This window comes from Cnephaeus nilssonii (genome assembly GCF_951640355.1).
Source record: "Cnephaeus nilssonii genome assembly, chromosome: 9".
NCBI lineage: Eukaryota > Metazoa > Chordata > Mammalia > Chiroptera > Vespertilionidae > Cnephaeus > Cnephaeus nilssonii.
The window spans coordinates 36,561,464-36,579,075 of NC_137080.1; the positions used below are offsets into that span (position 1 = coordinate 36,561,464).

At 39.1% G+C, this 17,612-nt stretch overlaps 1 protein-coding gene across 2 annotated transcripts in view; it reads left to right on the forward strand.

Annotated features, from left to right (window-relative positions):
- The window catches only part of CDK19 (cyclin dependent kinase 19), a 120,816-nt gene that overhangs the window by 38,860 nt on the left and 64,344 nt on the right, over positions 1–17,612 (forward strand). For both annotated transcript variants that reach the window (XM_079781119.1, XM_079781120.1), the window contains one exon: positions 1,265–1,340. In XM_079781119.1, the coding sequence (XP_079637245.1) occupies positions 1,265–1,340 (76 nt within the window). The remainder of the gene's footprint in view (positions 1–1,264; positions 1,341–17,612) is intronic.

Consider the following 17,612-nt stretch of genomic DNA (forward strand, 5'->3'; position numbering starts at 1 on the left):
CACATTTGTGACATGCAGCTGGGGCCTTAGTGTGGCTGATTCTGGTGTCAGCACCCTGAGGATACTGTGTGGCCTAGCCACTCATCTGATATACTATTACTATTTTTATGAACTGTATCACCATTTTTGAACTGCTGTCTTCACTTGGTTAAGCATCCTGGTAACTACTGTGGTTCCCCACAATCCCTGATCCTACCTCCATTATTTGGAAAATTCACTGTAACTCCTGGGTTTTTCCAAGAGTTCTTGAGATGGTGGTGGAGTTTCTAAGTCTTTCCAAGGCTTTATGTTGAGTTAATGGGGCTTTTTTTAAAAATATATTTTATTGATTTTTTTACAGAGAGGAAGAGAGAGGGATAGAGAGTTAGAAACATCGATGAGAGAGAAACATCGATCAGCTGCCTCTTGCACACCCCCTACTGGGAATGTGCCCGCAACCAAGGTACATGCCCTTGACCGGAATCGAACCCGGGACCCTTGAGTCCGCAGGCCGACGCTCTATCCACTGAGCCAAACCGGTTTCGGCAAGTTAATGGAGCTTTTGAATGTTCCCTATACTATGTGAGAACTAGGGTGTCCCAGCGGGTCAATATTCTTCTATAGTTTCTCCCTCCTAATAAACGATTCTGAGACTATGAAATTACTTTAAACAAATATAGGAGTTTACATCTGGCATTTATTTTTGTAGTTAATGTTTATAAAATGCTTTCATAGACTTCAGATAATTAAGATAGGAGTAGAATTATCTTGCAGTATACTTGAGTTGATATTTATGTTTATTTACTTTTAAAAAATATTTTTATTAACTTCAGAGAGGAAGAGAGAGGAGAGAGAGATAGAAGCATCAGTGATGAGAGAGAATCATTAATCGGCTGCCTCCTGCATGCACCCTACTGGGGATTGAGCCCCAACCCAAGAATGTGCCCTGATGGGGAATCGAACCATGATCTCCTGACTCATAGGTTGACGCTCAACCACTAAGCCATACCAGTTTACTTTTTGAAACCAGTGCCTTGTTCAGTATCCTGTTCTGTTTTAATTTTGAATTTTATGTTTTGGCTCTTTCTGGTATTTTCATTGTGACATGAGTTTATTTTGGTATTTTGTATTTCTGTAGTTGAAGTATCAGAAACAATATGCAGTGCATGCATGTGAGAGTGTTTACATATCACTGAGAGACTAGTACATTTTCATTGTCTTTGTAATTACAATTTTAAATCTGAAAATATATAGAAAAAATAATTTTTTTTGTGTTCATATGCAGAAAAGATGAAAAGGAATATGCATTGAAGCAAATTGAAGGCACAGGAATATCCATGTCGGCTTGTAGAGAGATTGCAGTAAGTGGATATAAATATATTATTTATTCTGTTATTGATATTAGATGATGATTGATATTAATATAAAATAGTTTCATTAATATAAACAGTACATGGATATTTCAAAGATGTTAATGATATATAAGATGAGAAAAGCTGCATAAGCTTTTTGATTACTTGAAAACCATCTTTTGAACATTGATTGTCTTAATGATATTTAGGATTTATAATTTTAGAATTACTGAGCTAAATAATTACTGAGCACAATTAATTTAAATTGTGATGTAATGTAATTAATTTAAAAGGTTTTAAAAATGTATTTTTCTATTACTTTGAAAATTTCCTTTTTAAAAATGCCCTCACACCCCCCCCCCCGAAAGTTAAAATTGTTTGGGTATTTTTACAAATATAGGGTGTCATGGAGCATTAGTATATCTAGTTAGGTTATGTACAGGGACATTTACCATGCCATCTGTATTTATGTAGAGTTTAGTTTAAATGGAAAAATATTTTTACAGTTGATCTTAGCCAAAAGGCTCAGAAACTATGGAAACATGTTTTTGAAATACAATAAAAAAATGAAAATGGAAGCAGGACAAAAACTGTGTCCTTTGATCTTACTGTAAAGATTAAGTATACAGGGATACAAAATCATGCTTTTTATTGTAAGGCAATATTTGTGCTAATAGAAGCTAGAAGCCAACAAAGCTGAAGAAGCCTCTACTAGTATGTCTGCCAGCCAGAAAACATACTGGACAGTGTGAATTGTTTTGACAAGAAGGTGGTTTAATTTGAAAAGGCTGTAACTGCCCTGGCCAGTGTTGTTCGGTGGTTAGAGGGTCGACCTGCTCACTGAAGGGTCGCCAGTGTGATTCCAGTCAAGGGTGTTTATCTGCCCTGTTGGGGCACGTGTAGGAGGCAACCAATCCATGTGTCTCTTTTACATCAGTGTTTCTCTCTCTCTCTTTCTCTTTCCCTCTCTTCCTTCTACTGTCTCTAAAAATCAGTGGCAAAAACAACCTTGGGTAAGGACTAATAATAATAACAAAAGAAAGAAGAAAAGGCTGGAAACTTCCCTCTATTTGGATTTGCTCCAACACAAACGCCCAATCTTACAAAATCTTATAAGTAAAAGTAACAATCTGATGGGAGAGGTCCAGATGAAGCTCTCTGAAATCTGGATGTTTTGTGACTGGGAGCAGAACAGTGAAGGCCTCTTTCAGATGACATTATTCTTCCCGAATTATTCCCATTTTTTCCTTGTAGTTTCAAATCATGGTTTTAAAGGAATTGGAAGTTATGATGCCATTTTCTTTCCGCAAGTAACTGAATGAATTCTGATGTTTCTTAATGAAGCTAGTTTCTCTTTTTTGTCCTTTAAGAGCATGCTGATACCATCAGAGATTCTTGTTTTGTGAACACATTTTGGAAATTGGAAAGATTGTTGAGAGATAAAACAGTGAAAAGTGGCTTGCCATTAAAACTGATGGTACCTGGTAACACATCTGGTTTTGTTGTTGTGATGAAGGAAGCTCAATAGGTCACTATGAATCATTGCTTTTACATTAGCATCACAGACTGTGCCAAAGATCATGAAAAAAGTCTTGTCCAATGTCTTAAAAGTCACTCTTTATTCCTTGAATCATTACCTTGTCAAGAGCTTTTTTTTGAGAAATGGGAGTAGAATATTGCAGGGAAGGTCATTGATTCTCCAAAGAACAAGTCTTAATGCACTGGGGAATTCTAATTCCATTTGCTGCTATGTAACTTGATGTGAATCAGGGTTTTCAGAACAGTTGTCTGTGGGATTGTTAAAGCTACTGGCATATTGTAAAAAAACATATAACCATTCTGCTTACTGTTCTAGCTCTTTATTCTAGAGAAACAGTAGCACCCTTCTAATAGTGGTTGATTTTTGTGAAATTGATTTTTCTTTTAAATTTAATATCCTTTCTAATCTAAGTATCCTTTTTAAGTTGGGAAAGTTTAATCTGTTTACATTAATGTGTCTATTCATATATTTAGAATTCTGTTATCTTATTTTTAAATTATCTGTGTCTGATGCTTTGATTCTCCCCCTCCACCCCTTCTTTTCTGATTTATGAAGTATTGATTGAATTTTCCTTATTTCCTTTTTTCCTAAACTTCTGGTTTGGAAATAACTTATATTATTTTTAGGTTAGTAATTACTCTTGCATTTTTACACACATATTTGACTTAAATTCTCAAGTTTTTCCAGCTCCCTCCATGCAAGGACCTTAGAAGTTTTTAATTCAGCTATTTTCTTTTATTTCTATTATTTTACTTCTACCTTGTTTTCACTTAACCTCTTCCCCAAGCCCCTAGCCCCCAACTTTGTATATTTTTAGTTTCTTAACAGTCAGCACTTAATTAGATCTACTTGATTTTTTTTTTTTGTACACACTCCTTATTGGGGTATATTTTTAGTGTTTCTTTAATCAAGGGCTTGTTAAATGACAAAATTTTTAACGTTTTTGACCAAAAATGTCTACTTTGTCCCCACTTTTGAAATACAATTTAGCTGGATATACAATTTGAAGTTTGTTTCTTCAGCACTTTGAAGATTTCTCCATGGTCTTCTGGTCTTGGTTATTGATGATGTGATGTCTGTTGTCAGTGATGTCTTGCCTTTCTAGGAAGTCAGTGTTCTTCCTGTTTGATTTTAAGGTTTTCTCTTTGCCTGTGGTATGTTCTGCAAGCTCAGAAGAGAAGTTCAGTGTTATTTACATAACTCCTTTTAGTGGTCCCCATGGATTTAAAACATAATTAGCATTGTTGCACTTCTTTCCATAGAGACAATATATGCTTTCTTAATAAATGTAATATGCTTTTGTTCATGAAGAATGTTACTTAGTACTGCCAACTATTTTAGGTTGCTAAAATAAAAATATTTACAACCCAAGAATACTTTAAAATTATTCTTGTAAAAGAAAGATGTTCCATTTTTTAAAAAATATTTTTTGCTTTTTTATTTTATTTTATTTTTAAATTAATTTCTTTATTGATTAAGGTATCACATATTTGTCCTCATCCCCCCATTCCCATCCCACACCCCTCCCCATGCATGCCCCCACCCCCCTGTTGTCCTTAACCACTGGTTAGGCTCATATGTATGCACACAAGTCCTTTGGTTGATCTCTCCCCTTTACCCCCACCCTCCCCAACCCTCCCTCTGAGGCCCAACAGTCTGATCCATGCCTCCTTGTTTCTGGGTCTGTTCTTGTTCATCAGTCTATGTTGTTCATTATTTCCCCTAGATGAGTGAGATCATGTGCTATTAGAAATACACTTACAAGAACCGAAAATGAGACAAGCAATAATGGTTATGCTGAAAGGCAAATGAATCAGTCTGTAGTGAGTTTCTTTCTGGGCCAACAGTTCTTTTGAGACCCAATTTCAATGGGTACATGTGTACATGTCAGCAGTGACATTTCAGTTCTGGATGGTGGACAAATGGTGGTAATGCAGGTCCGACTTGGTTTGGTCCTGGGCAACCTGCAGTGATGCACAGCTGCTAACTGCTAGTATGGCAAGGTGACGTCAGCGTCTTCCATCTCTGGACTGCTTCTCTTCTGTCTTCATGGCTGGAGTAGTCCTGTCGATTCCTCTCTGTTGCTGGAATCCACATGGTCTCGGAGTTGTTTTCTGAAAATATACAAACATATTCTCGACCAAAAGTTAATAAAGGAATATTTTCTATAAATTTGACTTGGGATCCTATTTCATTTTTTGCCCAAATGATTTTCCTCAGGTTTGTTTTGACACCTTGTGTGTTTTTCATGGGTGTCTTGCTTTTAGCCTTACAATTAATTTTCTAAAGTACAAATTTTTTAGATGTAATTTACTTACAGGATATTTTTCCTTACATGATATTCTTCTACTATCCCCCCCTTTTTTGATTTAAATATTAGGAGGCTTTTGAAAATTTTATAATGTAGTCTTGATGGCTTTTAAATTTTAATTTTTTGCACTATAATATTACTGTTTTAGGTTCATTACATGGTGTGCAATTTTATCATGAGATGAACTAGCAATAAAAATTTTAGTTAACACTTTAGGAACACCTTTTTGTCCAGTACAATTAATTTTTCTAGAATATTTGCTTGTTTCAACTAGCCAATTTAAATTTGCCTAAAAACTTGACTACTATTTTACTATTAAATTTATTATTCTAACAACAATCTTATTTTACCCTGTAAATATTAGTGGAAAGGATTATTTACCTTCTTGAGTAGGTCCTGAGCATTCCTGGTGGTAGGCTGGATTTAGATATCATAAACCCACTTCCCCACACCATGGGTACAAGACAACTCAAACAATTCTTGGAGTGAGAGGGCAGCTGCTGTCGGCCAAGTCTCTGTTACCCGGGTCCCGATTTGAGCTGGGCATGGGACGTTAAGCAGCCCTGGGGGCAGGAGACTTCCTTCAGAAGGGGTGAGGGTTCAGGCCCCTGCAAAGTTGGGGGGTGAGGGTCTGTGCCCCACCTCAGTTGACCCCCAGGTTCTCTCCTGATGGCCTCTCTGTGACTGTGCCTGTCTTAGGTTGTTCCTTCCCTGAGGAATCTTACCCGTCTCTGGCTAACCAGCCATCCTCCGGGGCCAAGCAGGGTGATGTGAGGTTCAGTTCTGTCTCCTTGGTAGCCTATGCCCCCATGGCCTCCATGCCCAGCACCTGCCTTGGGATCCCCTCACCTGCTGGCAGGGTACCAGCACTGATCACATATCTTGGGTAACCCGGGTTTCTTCTCCAGGGTGTCCATTGTTTTTGGTTATTCATCATAAGAGAGTGCTGTGAAAAGCAAACTGCATGACATTTCAAGGTTTAGAGATTTGGTGATCATTTATTTTATTTTATTTTTATTTTTAAAATATATTTTATTGATTTTTTACAGAGAGAAAGGGAGAGGGATAGAGAGCTAGAAACATCGATGATAGAGAAACATCGACCAGCTGCCTCCTGCACACCCCCTACCAGGGATGTGCCCACAACCAATGTACATGCCCTTAACCGGAATCGAACCTGGGACCCTTCAGTCCGCAGGCCGATGCTCTATCCACTGAGCCAAACGGGTTTCGGCGAGATTTGGTGATCATTTAAATTAAGTTTTGCCAAGGTATTAGAACATATGAAATGAATGATAGAACCATTGTAAAGGCATTAAACAGTCATTGGACTTTTAATTAATTACATGCTTAAAACCCACATAATGTCTCATATAAAGGAGTTTTCAGAAAATGTTGGCTTGGTTTAAATGATCAAGTTACCATATTTTCCGGTGTATAAGACGACTGGGTGTATAGAAGATTTTCCTGGGTTAAAAAGTCGTCTTATACGCCGGAAAATACGGTGATTTTGATGCTCTTGACCTACTAACATAATGTTGTCTTTTTCACTTAGTGAGTAAGCTACTATCAGATATGTTAGACTTGTGAACTGGCCCTCAGTGCCCCAGAGGCATTGTAAAATGTAAACTCTGAGGAGAATGAAGAAAATATTAGCCCTGGCTGGTGTTTCTCAGTGGTTAGAGCATCAGCCCAGGCACAGAAGGGTCATGGGTTTCTATTCCTGATTAGGGCATGAACCTGGATTACAGGTGTCATCCCTGGCCATAGTTGGGATGCGTGTGGAAGGCAACCAATCGATATGTCTTTCTCACATCGATGCCTTCCCCTCTCTCTCTTTCTTCTCCTCACCCTTTCCACTCTCTCTAGAAAATCAATGGAAAAAATACCATCGGGTGAGAATTAACAACAACAAAAAGAACAATATATTATATATTAAAGGAAAATAGGAAATATCCTACCAAAATATTAACAAAACTAGAGGCCTGGTGCATGGATTCGTGCACATTGAAAGGAAATTAATTAGAAGAAATATTTTAGAGGACAGGGAGGGACCACTGGAGGTTGGCTTCAGGGCATGTCCGGCCCGCCTCACCCTGTCCCTATCAGCCTGACCCCAGCAGCAAGCTAACTTACCGGTCGGAACATCTGCCCCTGGTGGTCAGTGTGCATCATAGCAACTGGTCGAACGAACAGTTGGACACTTAGCATATTAAGCTTTTATATATATAGATAAGTCTGTAGACCTGAAGAATTGGAGAAAAGATGGTTGCCCAATGAATTTAAAAATGAGTATTCACATAAAGACAACCCAATTTAAAAATGGACAAAGCACTTGAATAGACAGTGCTTCCAAGAGTTATTTAAATGATCATTAAGCATTTGAATAGATACTTAATATCATTAGTTACTTAGGCAATCAAAACCACAATGTGGTAACTTCACATTCACTAAAATAGCAATAATAATAAAATGAAAATAAGGGTTGTTGGAGAGGATGTGGAGAATTGGAGCCTTCATACATTGCTGATGAAAATGTAAAATAGTTTAGATGTTATGGCAAACATTTTGGTGTTTCTACCAAAAGCTAAGCATAGAATTACCCTATGAGCCATCAGTTCTACTCCTAGGAGTATGCCCAATAGAACTGAAAACAGGTGTTCAAACAAAAACTTGTACACAGACGTTTGTAGCAGCATTATTTATAATAGCCAAAAATTGGAAACAATTTACATGTCCATCAGCTGATGAATGGATAAATAAAATGTGGTACATACATACAATAGAATATTATTCAGCCATAAAAAGAAGTGAAGTACTGATGCTTGCTATAAGATGGATAAATCTTAATAGCATTAGGTTAAAGAAGCCAGACACAAAAAGCCACATATGGTATGATTCCATTTATATGAAAAGTACAGAATAGGCAAATCCATAGAGACAGAAAGCAGATTAATGGTTGTCAAGGTCTGGGATGAGGGAGCATTGGGGAGTAACTGCTTAATTGGTATGGGATTTCTTTTTGGGATGTTCTGGAATTAGATAGTGATGATAGTTGCACAACATTATGAAGATACAGGAAGTTATTGAATTGTATACTTTAAAATGGTCAAGTTTATGTTATATGAATTTCAGCTTAGTAAAAGAAGAATAATTAATATGATTATAATAATTTTCTTTTTTTAAAATATATTTTATTGATTTTTTACAGAGAGGAAGGGAGAGGGATAGAGAGTTAGAAACATCGATGAGAGAGAAACATCGATCAGCTGCCTCTTGCACACCCCCTACTGGGGATGTGCCCGCAACCAAGGTACATGCCCTTGACCGGAATCGAACCTGGGACCCTTGAGTCCGCAGGCCGACGCTCTATCCACTGAGCCAAACCGGTTTTGGCTATAATACTTTTCTTAGTAAAACATTGCCAAAATAAAATTTTTAAAATCAAAGGAAACTTTCAACATTGGTATTTTGTGCTCAGACAATTTTTAAAATTATATTTGTTGAAATGTATATATGAAGTCAAATAAACATTCTTTCAGGTTTTTTGTTTTGGTCCTCATTCAAAGGAACTTTGATAGTTACAGAGAACCTTAGAATAAAGCACTACAGCTCTTTCTTCCTGTCACTCTGGAAACATGGCATCCCTCAAGGAAGGCACTGGCTGGACCACCAAGTCTTTTAGCTCCACCCCCTGCACAGCAGGGAAAGTCAAAGGTGGGTCTGTAGATTGAGCCATGAAGCAAGTGCAGCTAGATGGCTTGGTGGTATCAAAGATAATCAAACATTATCAAGAAGGACAAGGAGTGCTTTGGGAAAGCCCCAATAGGCCCTGATCTCAGGCCAGGCCTAGGGACCCTACCTGAGGAGTCCTGGATTGTGAGAGGGTGCAGGCCTGGCTGAGGGACCCCCGCAACCCCTGAATGCACGAATTTTCGTGTACCGGGCCTCTAATAAAATTATAGTTATAATCACATTTACATCTGGGGAGACAACACAGTATACACTTAGTTATGTTTTAACTTATATCTTTCATAATCTGGGCAAAAACAGTACATTTATTTCTATTTGAAAATGGTTCTGTTTTGTGATTGCTTATTTCTAAGGGTTTAAATCCAGTAGCTCTAAGGGTGATGTGGATTGTTGTTGGCAAAGCTATAGACTTCTGGTTAGGTATTGCTTTGGTGGATATTCTTGAATTTTGTATTTCCAAAATTTTTGTAACAATCTCTTGTATTTCACTTTGCTTAGAATCATGTATTTCAAGAAAGGATGGGTGGTGGGCAGAGAAAGATGGAATGGGGCTGTCAGGAAAAGGTTTCACAAAGGACAGAGGATGCTTGAGCTGAATCTTGAAGGTGAGTGTCTGAGTATTTGTGCTGGGCATCTAGAGGTAGTTTGGTGTGGCTTGAGGTAGTATGTAAGCAAGAGGCCAGCCAGTGAGAAAGCTGCAGAATCAGGTCAAGGAGCTTCAGTGTTACGTTCAGAAATATTTTTAGGATAACAGAAACTGCTAACACAGTACCACTATTTTTGTTTGATCAGATCTTTTAAAAATTGATCACATTTAATAGATACCATAGATTTCTAGAATTGAGGGATCCTGAAGCATGGAATTTTATGTGAGATTATGGTTTGTCTGTTTTTTTTAATGACTTGGGTCTTACCATGTCACTATATTAACAACTGAAGCTCTGTTGGTAGTTTATTTATTTATTTATTTTAAAATATATTTTATTGATTTTTTACAGAGAGGAAGGGAGAGAGATAGAGAGTTAGAAACATCGATGAGAGAGAAACATCCTGCAACACCCCCCACCGGGGATGTGCCCGCAAACAAGGTACATGCCCTTGACCGGAATCGAACCTGGGACCCCTCAGTCCACAGGCTGACGCTCTATCCATTGAGCCAAACCGGTCTTGGCTGTTGGTAGTTTTTTATTTTAAGAACAACACCCTTCCTTAAGGATCTTTCAGTTCTTTCTTTTTCTTGCCCTTTTCCTTAGTTGTTCCCCCTTCTAACCACCCCACCTTTACTGACCTCTGACTTTCACAAGGTCTTGTTGCCACTGCTTTAGGGGCATCTTTAAAGAATTTGTGAGTTAGAAGTAAAGGAAGGTAGGAAACTGGGGAAAAGATACAATGGTTTAGTAGCTGATTTTCCTATACTCATTTATAAGGAGCCCCTGTTCTGTATCATGAGCCAATGTTGCTTGATTTTTTTCCCCTACTCATTTTTTAAAATTTCAAGTCTTTAACAATTAGATATTTCTTTGAGCTAAAGTTAGCAAGTAATTCTGGAAGCAGTCATATGTGAAGTCTGAGCAGATGTTTATTTTCTGTTCCCCATGGATTGTTCACTCTCCATATTTAAAAAATGTTGAAGTCTCTCCTACCGAACAAAGCTGAACAATCTGAAACTACCTCTCTGAGCTCTTAGTGCTCTTCTATTTATAGCCAGGTGGTTTCTCCTCACCATTAACTATCAAGGACAGCTAGCTTTTGTTGCAATCTGATTTTATTTCCACTTTCAGTGTAGGTCAAAAAGCATTTAATGAATGTCCACCACATGACTGGCCTTGTTCTCTGTGCAATAAATAACTATAAACAAGACAGATGTGATATCTATACTCATAGAATTTATCTTTTCAGTGGAGAAAAACTGTTCTTTCAAAGCTTCCTGGATACCTCCAACAGAGGCTGAAAATCCAATAGACAGTTCTCTCAACACTTGAAATAGTCATCTGTTCTCCCTTGTGGGAGGAAGTAAACCCTTCTTGGTTTTTATAACAATACTAGAGACCCAGTGCACGACATTTGTTCACTGGGGTGTGTGTGTATGTGGGGTCCCTCAGCCCAGCCTGTGCCCTCTCGCAGTCCAGGACCCCTCGGGGGATGTGTGCGTGCCAACTTAGCCGGCAGTCGGACATCCCCCGAGGGGTCCTTAGCGCTGCCTTGGAGGCAGGAGAGGCTCCTGCCACTGCTGCTGCACTTGCCAGCCATGAGCCCGGCTTCTGGCTAAGCAGCGCTCCTCCTGTGGGAGCACACTGACCACCAGGGGAAGCTCCTATATTGAGCGTCTACCCCCTGGTGGTCAGTGCATGTCATAGCGACTGGTCGTTTCGCCGTTCGGTTGATTTGCATATTAGCCTTTTATTATATAGGATCCTTTCTTGGGAGAAGGAGGCTTCTCTTTCTCTGAGCACACATCCTGAGTCTTTATGTGATCCTTTTTTTCTTAAATGTCTCTTTCCCCAATGTTTCATTTCCCAAAAGAGCTCTCTACTAATTGTCTTTCTCATCTTTTCATGAAAAACACTTCCTGAGCAATCTTCTATCTGTCCTGATGACTCCTCTTTTTTTTTTTTTTTTGCCTCTAGTTGAGTTCTCTCATATCCAAGCCCACCATCGATATGCACCCATGAACATCTCAAACTCATCATATCTGATACTAAAATCAACATTGATCCTCATCTCAAAGCTGTAATGCTTTTCCTTGTCTCTAAATTGTACCACTATCTGTTGAGTTGCTTGTACCATCCTGGATCATTAGGCGTTAGTATATCAGTTACTAAGTCCTATTGAATCTGCCCTGCCCTCTTTTTTTTTATTTTTAAATTTAATAAGTCTTTATTGTTCAGATTATTACAATTGTCCCTCTTTCCCCCCCCCCCATAGCTTCCCTCCACCCGGTTCCCACCCCACCCTCTGCCCTTACCCCCCACCTCGCCCTCATCCATAGGTGTACGATTTTTGTCCAGTCTCTTCCCGTACCCTCCACACCCATTTCCCCGTGAGAATTATCAGTCCACTCCCATTCTATGTCCCTGATTCTACTATATTCACCAGTTTATTCTGTTCCTCATATTTTTAATTCACTTGATTTTTAGATTCACTTGTTGATAGATATGTATTTGTTGTTCATAATTTTTACCTTTACTTTTTTCTTCTTCCTCTTCTTAAAGAATACCTTTCAGCATTTCATATAATACTGGTTTGGTGGTGATGAACTCCTTTAGCTTTTTCTTATCTGTGAAGCTCTTTATCTGCCCTTCAATTCTGAATGATAACTTTGCTGGGTAGTGTAATCTTGGTTGTAGGTTCTTGCTTATTCATCACTTTGACTATTTCTTGCCACTCCCGTCTGGCCTGCATAGTTTCTGTTGAGAAATCAGCTGACAATCGTATGGGTGCTCCACTGTAGGTAATTAACTGTTTTTCTCTTGCTGCTTTTAATATTCTCTCTTTGTCTTTTGCCCTTGGCATTTTAATTATGATGTGTCCTGGAGTGGTCCTCTTTGGATTCCTTTTGTTTGGGTTGCTGTGCGCTTCCTGGACTTGTAAGTCTATTTCTTTCACCAGGTGGGGGAAGTTTTCGGTCATTATTTCTTCAAATAGGTTTTCAGTATCTTGCTCTCTCTCTTCTTCTGGCACCCCCATAATTCTGATGTTGGTACGCTTGAAGTTGTCCCAGAGGCTCCTTACACTATCTTCAAAGTTTTGGATTCTTTTTTCTTTTTGCTTTCCCAGTTGAGTGTTTTTTGCTTCTTTGTATTTCAAATCTTTGACTTGATTCTTGCGTTCCTCTAGTCTGCTGTTGGGTCTCTGTATAATATTTTTTATTTCAGTCAGTGTATGTTTAATTTCTAGTTGGTCCTTTTTCATATCCTTGAACTTGTTTCAGTGGGGCTTTGGTGCTCACTGAGTCTGCTCTTGAATGTGTCACTTATGAATGTGAGTAGTTGAAATCTGGTGTTGTCTCACACAGACCACTAGATACACTAGTGTCTGGATCTCCAATGGGGTGCAGGTCAGCTACTGTCTGAGGCCATCCAGCAGGAGCTACAGCGAGAACTACAATTTTCTCCTCTTTGCTTGGGGTTTGGAGGTTTTGGAGCTGTCTGACCAGAGCTGCAGTTTGTTAGGTTAAGCTACGATAGGGCAGGCCATTTATATGCAAAAGCCACTGCGTGGGGGCTTGGGTGGGTTTGTAGATTGTGCGGGGCGGGGTCTCAGGGCGTCACTAGGCTAGGGCGTGGCAAACAACGATGGCTGCCAGTCAGCCATCTCTGTGTTTCCGCGTTTCCAAGTCCCAATGTCCCGCGCCCCAGCGCAGTAAACAATGATTGCTGGGTGCACCTCTGCAAGAAAGTCGCCCTCACTTTCCGACCGATGGCCGACAGTCCAGCTTCTCCCCGTAGGAGTTTGGGTCCCCAGCGTCTCCCCAGAAACTGGAGTTCAGAGTAATCGGGAGCTTGTCTCCCTTCGGGTAAAAAAAAGCAGAACATCCAGTCGCCCACCACCAGCCTGATTCGCGCACCTCCGTACCTCAGCTTTTCAGCGCTTGTGCACGTCTCAATCCTCTTTTTCTCTTTCCTTCTAGTTGTAGAACTTCCACTCAGCCAGCTTTCCCGTGGTTCTGGGTGATAGACGTTTTGTCTTTTAATTGTAGTTTTGAAATTGTTGTGCGAGGCAGCAGTTTAGGTGTTTACCTACGCCGCCATCTTGGTTTCTCCTGCCCTGCCCTCTTTTTATTCACCTCTTCCTTTCTGTTCTTACTGCCATTACCCATATCAGGTACTATCTTCCCTCCCCCTCTTTCTTTTAGACTTATTGGACTCAATGCTTCCAGAGTTAGCCTGGGCCTATGGTCCCAATCTTCTGGACATATGTTGATTACCTGAATCTATTTTGTCATGGAACCCGTGCTCTGAACAACATTTGACTTCTGGATTATTTGAGAACTTAAAAATATAACTAAAAGGAGTTAGTGATATTGACCACACTTTTAATATGGAATGACCATTCAGTTTACCAAATAGTTAATATAAGCATATATCTATATGTGAAAACATTAGGATATATGGAAAAAAATAAATGATACAAGAAATAATTTGTTAAATTTCAAATGAGCGGTATATATAATTGCTATAGGGATTTGGAAGAATGAGAGCTCATTAATGAATGGAAAGGAACAAAGGAAGTAAAGAGCAAGCAAGGGTAGTAGAGGATGAGTGGTAGCTAATAGGGAGGGAGAGATAATGTAAGGTAAGTAGTAAAGATACATGAAATTGAAGTTAGTGAAAGTTAAAAAAACAAATGAGCTTTCTACAGATGGTATGACTCAGTAATATAGATGCTCTGGTTGTTATGTTGGTGAAAACAAAGTCTTAATTTCATTCTGCTGTAGTTCTTAATTTTACTTAATTTAGTGACTGAACTGTCTTCTTAACTCTGGCTAGTCATTTTGTAGTTACCTTCTTGATCAAACTGGTGATTGGGCAATAGATTGTATTTGTAACCTGAACAAACACATCCTTTGACACCAAAAAAACACACACCAAAAAACAAAAAAAACAACAACTAAAAATATGTGCCCTCATGATTTTTTGTTGTACATGTATTTGAACTATGTGGTTTTCTCTCAGTGTTCTGAAATGCTCAGCCTCATTTAAAAAAAAAATCTTTTATTTTGGTTATCTCTTTATGGATAAACAATCTTAACTAAACTTCTTTAATTTCAATATTGTCAATTTTAGAGATGATTAATGTGTATAACTTATACTATTCCCAATACATATATTCATTTTTAGAATTCATTCAAGTCTTACTATATGTTGTATAAGTGTCATCTTAGTACATCTTTTTAAGTTTTCTCTCTGAGTTTTCAGAAATTATATTTTTTCTTCATGACCTTTTCAAGTTGGTCATACTAAGAATCCACATGTAGCCGAAACCGGTTTGGCTCAGTGGATAGAGCGTCGGCTTGCCGACTGAAAGGTCCCAGGTTCGATTCCGGTCAAGGGCATGTACTTGGTTGTGGGCACATCCCCAGTGGGGGGTGTGCAGGTGGCAGCTGATCGATGTTTTTAACTCTCTATCCCTCTCCCTTCCTCTCTGTAAAAAATCAATAAAATATATTAAAAAAAAAAAAGAATCGACATGTAAAAACTCATTTTAATATAAAATGATTCTTATTTTTGAAATGGAAATTATAAGGCCATTAAGATTTTTTCTGAGTATTCTATTCAAAATACTTTTAACGTAATATTCTAGAGCAGTGGAATTCATACACACACACACACACCCCTAGACCATTTCACACACACACACACACACTCACACACACACACACAGACCATTACACACACATGCGCACACACACCTAGACCATCACACACACACACACACACACACACACACACACACACCATGCTGGAGAATCTGCAGGGAGAGGTAAGGGCTTTGCTTTCTGTAAGAACTTTTCTAATACATGTTGGATGCTCCACTTTTCAGAATGACTGGAATTATGGTCTCACACCCCAGCCCTGAAACTACAAGAAACTGTACTAACATTTACAATTCAAACCTAAGGATTTTAATTAATTATTAATTGCTAAATTACCAGTGCCAATAACTGAACGTGTTTCACATCACTATGCTGCTACAGAAGATAAACACAGTGAAGTCAAGGCTTAAATAAATTAATCATTTATAGTTCCTGAAGACCTCATAGGAATTTTAACCATAGTAATAAGCAAAGCTACTTAATGATCTGACCAAAATACAATCCAGGAAATGTCTACTGTATTGTTTCCATTAAGCAGAAAATCCACTTTGGTCCAAATCTGATAAGAAACCTTTATATGCATTATAAGAAAACAGAAGGGAGTGACTTTCCACAAAGGAATTGTTAAAGCATTAACACGTTAAAACGGATGGCCTTACAGGGAGACTGGACTTCAGACAGCATAAGCATTATGAATCTGAATTCAAGTCACTAAATAGTGCAGAAAATGGGTGAGGGGGTAGTAGTAGGAAGTGAGAGTCATACCCAAGAAAAATGTCATTTGTCCCATCAAGATGCCTAGGGCTGGTCCTGATTCATGTTCTTACTCTATTCCTATGTGTGTCTCGTTTTTAGTTGAAAAGAGAGTTGGTCTTATTTAACCAAATCTTTCCTCCTGCTCTCCAAGTGGGATCTATTCACCCCGGCACCAGGGCTACTTGTTTGCCTGTTTTTTCTATACTAAAGAAAATGTCAACTGTATATTTTAGAAATACAAGTTATAATGGTCTGGATTAGGTATAAAACCAAATAGCTTACTACTTTATTTTGCTCAATCAATTGCCAGTTTCAAGTTATTGTTTAGATTTATTAAATTCCTTGAACATTCCTAACACATTAAGTGCCCAGCCTGTTTTGTCTTCCGGATGGAAAGTATAGTGTCAGTCACCGGTGACTGACAGGGCACTTAATGTGTTAATCTTGTTTGCACATTTCTGGTATATAAAAGATAAACCACAGTTTTGAAATTAACATTCTTTCAATGTGGAATGTCATTTTACCAACATCTATATATATAAAAGCCCAACGACCAAACGGTGGAACGACCAGAACGACTGGTCAACCAGTCACTATAACGCAAATATTCCCATCTATTCAAAAGCTCAATTCAGGAGCTTCCCCCTGGTGGTCAGTACGCTCCCACTTTGCTGACTGGGATGAGCAGCTGCTCCCGCAGCAGGAGCAGCTGCTAGCAGGCCCAGGGTGAGGCCGAGTCTCTGCACCTATCAAATACCTGAGACAATCCAGACTCTGGCATGACCCTACCAGCTGATGCAGGCCCTCTAAGATGTGTTCTAGAAAGAGCACGGGGAGCTGGCATAGGCGGATGGCAAGAGGGGACGTGACTGTGGGCCCCCTGAGGAGGTTGTGCTGATGGCTGAGGATCCTGGAGGATGGCTGCCCTGAATATCCCCAATGGTGTCACCGACCTGGCATCACACATCAAGGACATTCACTGAGTGGCTTTGGGATGCAAAGCTCTCCGCCAGGTTCCTCCAGGACACAGAACACACCTTTACCCAAGACATTACCCCAAAATATCAGCTCAAACTAATTTTCTCATTCAGCAGCTGCTCAGAGGGTGGGTCCACAGCTGCTCAGCTGACTGGGATGAGATGCACTCCCACAGCAGGCTGATCCCTGCAGGCCACGCCTCCCCACCAGTGCACAAATCTGTGCACTGGACCTCTAGTATTTACATAAAAGCCATATTTCATGTACTATTGCTTTCATTTTCTCATTCAACAAAACTTGTTGAGTGCCTGCTTTGCAGGTCCTGTGCTAGGTGGTTTTATAAATATTCATCTGGAAAGAATAAAGGATGTGCTCTATTACCTAGTGATAGATATCTGCCATAGCAAATTTAGAATAAAGTAAGGATTTCATTTGATATTTGTTCCTACAAAATGAATGGTGAAGGAGTTCTTAGAATTAGTGTATTCATGACGTGATGAGAATAACCTGCTCTAGTATACTTTCTTGCTGGTTGAGGCTCTGTGATTCTCATTTTCCTCTTTCTTCATTAGGAGCACCTCCTCTGACTTTTCAGACTAGGTTATTTCTATTGTATTTTTCTTAGTA